The sequence below is a fragment of the Chaetura pelagica genome, unplaced genomic scaffold (assembly GCF_000747805.2).
Source record: "Chaetura pelagica isolate M959 unplaced genomic scaffold, ChaPel_1.0 scaffold275, whole genome shotgun sequence".
Classification (NCBI taxonomy): Eukaryota; Metazoa; Chordata; class Aves; order Apodiformes; family Apodidae; genus Chaetura; species Chaetura pelagica.
Window position 1 is genome coordinate 1,788,205 of NW_009953486.1, and position 9,447 is coordinate 1,797,651.

Genomic DNA, 9,447 nt, shown 5'->3' on the forward strand with positions numbered 1-9,447 from the left:
ACAGAGCTGGGCACTGCAAGGAACAGAAACACTCTGGTTTATCAGGTGCACAGAAGGCAAACTGGTGTCATGATGGGGAAGAGAAGAAAAAGTCGTGTGGGTTTTGGCTCTAAATCCACTAAATCTAATGCATAGATAGAATAATAGACAGACCAGCACTTCCCTGTGGCAAGGAAGTCCCAAACAGGCCCCCAGTAGCCACAAAAGAATGAGTTATGAATTGTCTGCTCCACTTTGAGCATGGACTGGGAGGAATTCTGCAGGCTGGCAGTTGCCCACTGTCCAAATGCTGAAGAATCAGGGTTTCCCAGGGAAGATGGATCAGTATCTTGTAAATCATTAGGAACATATTTAATCCTGTGCATTAACTGACCCTTGTTTATTCCCTTTAGACAACTCACCTAACAGAAACAAGGACAAACATTTGAGTTTATTGAAAGACCTATAGAGAAGTAACCCCAACACCTACAAGCTGGTACCTGCAGAGGTCTCAGGGTGGGAGAGCTCCCAGTTTGACTGGGATCAAATCAGAACATGCATGAACATTTAATGGGGGCTAAAAAGACCCTAGTCTAAAAACTTTCTAAATAGGAAATGAGATTTTCTTCTGCAGCTTTTCTTTCATTTGTTTGTTTTCTCTTTTAGTACAACCTCAGGCAATACCTCTGTAGCAGAAATTTAATTTGCTAGTGTATTCCACAAAGTAACTTAAATTAAACTTGCAGAAATAGCAGCATTTTCTTCTGACTTCCACATGACTTGCCACAAGGCAGTCTACACTGACTTGGAGCGTTTTTGGGGTGTGCCAATTTGAAAACCAAAGATGCTGTCACAACAGCAGCTGTGAACTCTGGAAATGTCATTTCCATGTTCATGGACTTAACGTTCCTTTTATTCCCTTGGAAGAAAGGAATCAAGAATCTCTCATCAGGAAGGAGGTCTAAACAAAGGAAGGTGGTGCCACCATCCATGGAGACAAACAGTGCCACACACAAATGTTTGTGTTGCAAAGCAGGACTGGAAACAGATGCTGGAGAAGCTGTTGTCAGTTTCCAAATGCTGAAGTTGTTTTCTAACTGCAGGATGTGCACAAAACCTGCACTTTGAAAAGCAAACTGGGAAGCAAAGATCAAGGAAAAAAATCAGCACTAACGTATCTGCCTCCTTGAAGGAACATCTTGGCCTTGTAAATACACCCCCAACATTTATTCTGTGATTGTTTAGACCCACGTCTGCAGATCTGGGTGGAGCAAGTTACCTGGTCTGACAGTCACCCAGCTATGCCAATAACCTGTCACTTCAGGGCTGAAACCACTACCTATTTTCATACAGAAGAACTCACCTGGAGGTCCCCACCGCCGTCAGGGAAGGTGCCTGGAAGACCCTGCAATTCAGGAAATGTGGGTTTTTTTAAAAATGCATCAAAACAAACACCAAGAGAAAATAGAAATTCTAGAAAATGCACTTTTCAGTGCCCCAGCTCAGCTGGAGCAGCAAGAGGCAGATACCCAGCCCCCCAGGGTGAAGTGCAGCCCCTGAACCTGGAGCGTTCTGAGCTACTCTTGTCCTCCAAACAGACACCCCAGGGGTGTAATTATGTCCTGGAGATGCACAGATGAGCTTGGGGAAAAGCCTTGAGCCTCAGGTGATCAAAGCAGCCACTTGAGAAGAGCACTTGTGCCTGGCCCTCCTTCAGGCCAGGGAAGTTCCTTGGGAAAGACCTCCCTGTCCTTCCAACCCTCCAGAGATACTGCAGCAAACCCAGACCACAGACTTGCTGGTTTCAAGCCCCCCTTGCTGGCCCTACCAGAACACACCATGATCCCAGCAAACCATATAAACCCTGGGAGAACAGCAAGACCAGGTTCTGATCTTTCTATGCTGTAAAACCTGGGTGTCACTGGGTTCCTCCACCCACACAGCACAAATAATAAACAGGAGATAATCAACACACCAAAGTGCAGCCAGGGAGAAGTCACTGCTGCCCTGGAGCACAGTGCTGATGTCCTGCTGAGGCAATGCCAACAAATGAATCGTGCATGTTCTGGCAGCAAGAAGAAAATACTGGACTCCTCTCAGGAATTTTCTCACATCTATTTGCAAGTGTCAACTTACAGGAGGTCCAGGTGGTCCAGGAGGTCCTGGGAATCCTGGCAGACCAAAAGGTCCCTAAAAAGAGGAAAAAAAATGGTAAGAATTCCCCTTCTTAATAATTTCAATGAAACCATAAAGGGAGAGGAAGGGTGGCTACCCAAAACCACTGCAAAATATCTCCAATGGGACTAAACTGCAACTTTCTTCAGAGGCTTCTGTGACTGCCAATGGAACAGCAGATGAACATGGAAAGAGACAGATTAGGACAGAAGAACATATCCCTGCACCTACATCCCTGCTGCCACTGGCTCTGTGGAGCTGTGGGCACCCAACCTGATGGTCTGTGGCTGCAGAATGGGCTCCCTTGGATCAGCCCCATTCTGTTCAGTAGCTGCTTCTGGGGATGCTGCCAGTGCACACCAGCTGGGAACTGGCCTCTGTTCTCATGGCACTGGCTGCTCTTTTGGCCTTACTCCCAGCTGGTAAAGGAAGAGATGGGTGCCAGGAGTTGGGCACCTTTGGTATTGCACTGCTTGACTGGGATGACTCTAAACAAGATGGCAGAAGGAGCAGCATGGCCTGTGGGCATCTGCAGAGCTGGGAGTGTCTTGCACATCCAGCTTCCAGAACGAGGTGAGACACCAGAAATGAACCTCATTCTTCTCTGATTGTGGCATGTTCAGTAAATGAGGATCAAATGGTAGGAGAAACTCACAGGAGGACCCCGAAATCCATTTCCACCTGGGAGCCCACTGGGTCCTGGAGGCCCCTGTGGAGCAGAAAGAAGAGCTTTACACCTGGGGCAACCTCCCATAGCTGCCAAAGCCCAGGGGCAAGCAAAGAGTCTGGCTGTACTTGTTTGCCTAATCCCCCCAGCCCCAGGAGCTCAGTGCTACACCCAGAGCAGCAGTTTATCCAGGTGCATCTTCCCTGTTCCTCCACCTTCCCACCGAGCACACACTTGTCACCACCACACGTTGCCAACCCTTGCATCCCCTCTGACACAGCCCCAAGGTGCCCCAGGAACCCACCAAACCAAAGCTGCCCCAGAATTGGTCACTTCCAGGTGCTGCACCTTGAATTTCCACCAGTGTCAACTTCCCTGGGGTTGGAGTAAGCATCAAAACCCACCCCCCTGCTGACCTGGTGTCCAGCACAGGAGAGGGACCCAAGGCCTGGGCTGGGTTTGTAACACTCAAGAGCCCCAGCAAAGCTAGTTTAATAATTTAAACCTCTTTTTTAAAAGAGCCTCATTACTTACTGGAGGTCCTGGTAGTCCTTTGCCCTGGGAACAACATTCAAAACAATAAAAGATCACTTAGAATCTGAACACAGAGGAAGAAAAGCATAACTCAGAAAATGCTGCCTGTTTTTTCTTTTGAAGTTTATTTATCACCCCTCTGTCCCCAGTTATTGTCATTTGCAATCACAACTGGAGTCTTGATGAAATCTTTTGTTGCCTGTAATTATTTGTATTCCCTTTTCAATCCTGTTACCTACAAGCCACTCTCAGTAAAGCCACACAGCCCCGTGCCAGTGGGACACACAGTTATGAAACAAACACTCTAGTTTATCCACTTTTCCTTTCTTTTCTTTTCAGTTTCATTAGACACTATCTAATGTCTAATAATTTTGATAGCATTTGATATGCTACTCTTTATCCCAAGCTGGCCAAGCTTTTAACATCTCTGAGACTAAAAGCAGGCCCTGTGTTACCAGAACAGGTCATATATTTACATATTTGAACACTTCAGACAGTGTTTTCACTCGATTTCCACTTTGATTCCTTTGGGATACAAGGATTCCCATCTTGTCTTGGTGATGGTTTTGGCAGAACATTGCACCCCATCTTTCATGTGCAGACTCTAGGAGGTACTTACAGCTGGTCCAGGTGGCCCACCAGGTCCTAATGCACCCTAGGGGAATAAAACAGAGCAAATGAGCAGGAATCAAACAGAAACCTCCACCTGGGTGGACACCAGTGCCTGTGCTCCCTGACATCATCCTCTGCTTGAAAACTCCAGTCGTGTCTTCCAGCAACAGCACAGAACTGGAGGCACTCAACTGAATTCCCAAATATCCTTAAGTTCCCAAACTTATGAATAATAACTCTGTCATTCCTGATTAATTACTTGATCAAGGAGCTTTTTAAGACAGTAGGGAGGGATGTTCAGAACTGGCCTCAGCAACTTTCTTGATCAGCATCTTGCTGGCCAAGAGAGACTAAAACATGAGCTGCTCTTAAAAAACTAACCAGACATTCTGCAAACCTCAGCTGGCCTCAGATTAGTCTCCACGAATATCTAAATGTTTGGAAATTGACTTTCATTGATTAGAAATACTGTCATTCATAATACATTCATACTGTAGATCCAGTGGCTAAATGACCTGAAACTCTTCACCAGATTTGGACTCGTTCTAGTGAATTTTATAAATTCATATGCTTTCCCTACAAGCAAAGACAAAGATTTGTTAACTTGTGCCTCTTCACTAGCTTCCTTGTCACATCCCCAATCTCCTTTCCCCAGTTTGCATTCTTATTCTTCAGCTTGTCCTAAGTTTGGTGATCTTATGTACTAGAAACAATCATTCTTGTAGTTGCTCCGTTCCTGCTTAACTCAAGATAGTCAGACAGACAAACCTTAATGCATTTGTTGCACTGCAGAGATGCCAGCATTGGCCAATAGACTGCAAAATTAATTATGGTGAGTAGTTCTGAGACAGAAAATGGATGGAAATACAAAAATGAACAAAACCAACAGCGTGGTGCACTGACCTTGGCCAGCAGCTGCTAAGAACACCCAAGAGATACTGGGTGTGTGTTGCTGACTGATGCTCTTGGGTTCAAGAGCCTCTTCAGACTGATTTAATCACTTCTTTTAAAAAGGTGGGGGAGGAGGAAACTTAAAAAAAAAAGAAGTGGAGGAGGTGCAGCAGCAGTGCCAGGGCAATTCCTGGTGAATGCTAAAGAAAGGCACAGTTTGCCCAGCAGCACCAAGGCAGCCCTGGCAGTGGGTTTCTCTAAGCTGGGCAGATGCTGGGGAGCTGCAGAACAGCCAGCCACAGCCAGCTCTTGGCTTGCACTGCTCTTGTTCTCAGCTGCTGTTGCTCTCTGATAAAAGCAGAGCTTAAAATAGTAAGAAGGTGACAGGACAAGTCATGTTATTTCTAGACTGTGTTAAACCTGTGCCAGCAAAACCCTCATGTCTTCATGCAGGGGACAAGGAGCAATTACAGCAGAGGCTTCCTCAGCCCCTCACCAGCCCCACTGCCTAAACCTGTTATCCCAAAGCTCTCAAAATGCTGCACAGAACCATCCTGGGAATGATGTCCTGAGCTGGAATTAAATGGTATCTGCCCTTAGGAGCAGGAGAACAATGCAGATGGGCAGAGCTGGAAAACATCCCAGCAGGCTGGTGCTGATTGTGACCCAGGGATGAGGCCACCCTTCTCTAGTGTTCCTGTGCCAAAGGAGATTAGAAATGTTTTCCCTTGGTAAGCTTAAAAAGAAAGATACCAAGGACCTGAGGCCTCATTAAGGGCAGTTCTGTGAGGAAAGGACTGTAATCCAATAAAAATCAACTCAGTTGTAAATGTCAGCTCATTCATTTCTCTTGCTGCAGGTTATTCTGCTTTCCTCCCAGTCACTTTTATCTTTAGGCTGGAGTCCTTACAACTACTGATGGTTATAAGGGACAAGCTGAGATCTCCTCCTGAAAAAAAAACAACCCACATTGAATTCTTGGCACCTGCTGATTCCCTAATCCTGGGGAAAACAGCCACATAGCTCCTGCCTGCCTGGGCTGACATGCCAACAGGTTGGCAGAGTACCCAAAATGCCAAGCCTTGGCACTTCCCTCTCCATAATTTTGGTATCTATGAGGGTGTAAGAAATATCAGAGAACATTCCTGGTAGGGGAAAAGATCACCTTGTCCCTGAACAAGCTGATGTGAGTCCATTAAACTGAAAGGAGAAACTCTAATTTGCCCCTTGATTTTAATAACTGCCTGACTCAACTCATTCTCCTGGTAACAATATCCTTTCTCCTTTGATTAGAAAACAATCTCACAATAATTTTGCACTTTAAAGTAATACACTTTATGAATATACAACCACAGAGCATAGGACATACTTGATGAACATGACATTCATAAATAAACATTCATAATTATGTTTTCCTCATTGTTTCTAGCAAAAAGCCCCAAACGTCAAAATGAGCTTTGAAAACTTTCCAGCAAGGGGCACCAGGATCTAGCACTGAGGCCACAACCCAGCTCATTCCTGGCTAAAAAGAAAGGATTTTTTTTAATTGCAAAAAAAAACAAGTAGGGTTGATCACTCTGTAAACAGAACCAGGAGTAGTGAAGATAAAAGCCATTTAGGTGTTCTGCCTTCCCAGTGCTCTGCCCCTGGTCAGACATTAATCCCTGTTGGACTGAGGAAGGAGGCAGAGAGAGGAAAAGACATGTTTAGCAATAATATATTGTTAAAAACTGGCTTCCAAGAGCCCATTCCATCCAGTCAACACATTCACTCTCTGACAGTTTGTTCAGAAGAAGATGCTTATTCAGAAGTCACAGTGTGAAGCACAAATTCAGCCCCACAGCAACCAGGGGACCCCTGCTCATTTCAGTGATTCCTGGGAGACTGAAAGGTGTTCTGAAAGCTGGGGAGAAGGCAGAAAGTCTGGGTAACAATGCTGTCCTTTCAGAGTGCTAAAGCTTTTAGAGGTTTGTGGGTTGTTTCCCTCCCCCCCTCTTCTTCCAGGCTTTTATTAGACCAATTAAAACAATTTACCAGATGAACCACTGACCTTGAAAAGCTCCCAAAAATGACAACAGGTCCCAAGTTTGCCCCATGCTGACAGACTGAGTTAGGAGACAGGGGAAAGCATGTCACATCAGAGCATGCAGTTCCAGTAGCTGTGCTAAACCAGTGTGTGTGCTTCTACTAAATATCTGTAGAGGAAGTTTTTGTGCCCAGAAATTATCTGCTCAATTACCCTGCAAACTAGGAGCTTGTGTGCTAAAGTGGGTATAGGCAAATACTGCCACCAAACATAAAGCAGGGACACAACACTGCTCACAGTCTTCTGTGTGTGGCCCTGAACTTTCCTATTTTAAAAACCAGGGATCAGTTCCCAGAAGGTTGAGATATACTGAAAACCTTAGAAAAGTTTGCATTTTTAAGCCTCTGGTGCTGTGTGTTCAGCCCATCACTGCAGCCCCCAGTGCAGGAGACCAACCAACCAGCTGTGGACACAATCCTTGTCTTCCCACACTAGGAGACAGGAGAACAGCCATGCTGGAGCAAAACCTGTGCTGAATGGCTTGTTAATGCCAAGTTCTTAATGTCACAAGGAGGCCTAAGAGCCCTTCAGCCCCACCAGGTGATCTGCAGGACATCAGGAACATCTCAGGCAGTCGTTTCTCTATCCCTGTGGTGCCCCTCAGCAGAGCTGTAATATGCAGGAAGCAAGAAAAAAAGCCTCTTATTTCTTGCAGTGCTGACTGGGAAAGGCTTTGCCAAAGCAACTAAAAATGTCAACTACATGGACAGTCCCAGAACTAACGAAAGGCAGAAGTTTAAACAGTTAACGCACAGCAGCAGTAACTATAACCGTAACAGAGCTGTGCACTCAGGCTGCAAATAAAGGCCAGAATGACTTCACTTTGATGAACTTCATAATTAAGTCCATCAACTGCTTCAAGGAACTTGTTAGGTACTTAAAATATTCCCAGAGGTGCTCTGTGGTGGCATTCCCACCACTGAGGCTACCCAAGCCATTCCAAAGCCCTGGGAAAGAAAGGTGAATCTCATGCTTTGCCTAAAGAAAAACCATCTGGGGCTTCATTTCAGGGGTCCAAGTTTTCTGCAAGGGTGTACAGATAAATAAGTCATCATCATCAACACTCAAACGTCAGCAGTTAACAAAGGAATGAGAAATCATCAACACAAGCAATGACAATGCTCATTTAAAGGGACTGAGGATCTAATGTGGTACTCACACGGTCTCCTGGAGGCCCATTTGGGCCAGGTGGGCCATCAGTTCCTGTTAAGCCCTGTAGCAAAGAAGAGAGAGAAGTGTGAAAACAGAGCAACACAGCAAAAAGAGCTGCAGGAAATCCCTGCCACTGCCACCACCACAAACCATTGGATGCCAAGCTCTCAGGAGAGCCTAACCATTTCATTTCTCTCTGTAATCAACCACCAAAGGAAGGACCAGAGGCAAGTTTTCAGCATGTGCATAGTACATGTGGATAAACATTTGAAGGGTGCTGACCTACCAGTTATGCATCTCAAAATCCTTCTCATACTCCTTAATTCAACCAAGAGATGCTTCCAACTCTTAAAATTTCTCCTGATATGCACATGTTGATCCAGGATCCACTTTGCTTCTCCAGTAGAGACAGAGAAAGTTGATGAGACACCAGGAAAACACCCAGTCCCATGTGAAATAGTTAAAAGCTCTAAGACATGACAAAAATACTCACATCCACTCCAGGAAGGCCAGGCAATCCAGCTTCACCAGCTGCCCCAGGCTTCCCTGGTGCACCTTTTGGCCCCTACATCAGATAAAGAAGCAATTATTCTTGACATAATAACAAGTGAATCGTGGCCTGTGATGATAGAGGCTACAAGATGGAAGTTCATTTGGGATGTGTTAATCTTACACCAGGCAACATGGAAGAATCCCTGCAGAGAGATGCAACTTGTCCTGAATCCATATCCAAATCCTAAATACATTTCAGAGCTTTGGCTGTTCCACACAGGGGTAGAAAAAGGTAGAAGGGATGGGGTAGGTGGTCCAGAGAAAAAAGCTGTGCCACCTGGAACAATTTTCAGCACCCTTTGGCACAGCAAAGAGCTGGAGCAGACTCAGAACAATGCCAAAACTAACCACACATGTGGCTTGGTGCCAGTTCTGTTATACTGCGGATGGCCAAGCTTTACTTTGTGCATATTCTCTGCTGGCAATGAAGCAGGGGAACGTGTTTTTCCCCAGGAGCAGTGCTGAGCATCCCCACTCCTGAGGACTTTCCCCTTGTGCTGCAGATGGAGAGGAAAGCCATGCCTGGGAGCCTTAGCTCTTGTACTGTGTCCCTCTCAAAAGGCTGAGCAAGTCAATGTCAATGTCAGGAAATACTTACTGTTGGGCCTGGCAGACCAGGAGGGCCTGGCTCTCCCTAAAGGAAAGAGAAAAGCCATCAGAGTTAGTGCTGGACCCCTTCCTGTTGACCTTTCATAACACTGGTGCTTCCAACTGTTATCATGCTCAAGTATCTCCCTTCAAGCCCTCTCTAAGATTTACCACACTCACTCTTACAAAGCTGATGCTCCAGATTCCTGCT

At 45.7% G+C, this 9,447-nt stretch overlaps 1 protein-coding gene across 1 annotated transcript in view; it reads right to left on the minus strand.

Moving 5' to 3' along the window:
- COL9A3 (collagen, type IX, alpha 3) overlaps positions 1–9,447 on the minus strand; it is a 36,996-nt gene that overhangs the window by 22,395 nt on the left and 5,154 nt on the right. The window contains exons 3-10 of the mRNA XM_009998727.1: positions 9,247–9,282; positions 8,590–8,661; positions 8,104–8,157; positions 3,975–4,010; positions 3,356–3,379; positions 2,810–2,863; positions 2,116–2,169; positions 1,343–1,384 (exon numbers count right to left, since the gene is read on the minus strand). Coding sequence (XP_009997029.1) covers positions 1,343–1,384; positions 2,116–2,169; positions 2,810–2,863; positions 3,356–3,379; positions 3,975–4,010; positions 8,104–8,157; positions 8,590–8,661; positions 9,247–9,282 — 372 coding nt within the window. The remainder of the gene's footprint in view (positions 1–1,342; positions 1,385–2,115; positions 2,170–2,809; positions 2,864–3,355; positions 3,380–3,974; positions 4,011–8,103; positions 8,158–8,589; positions 8,662–9,246; positions 9,283–9,447) is intronic.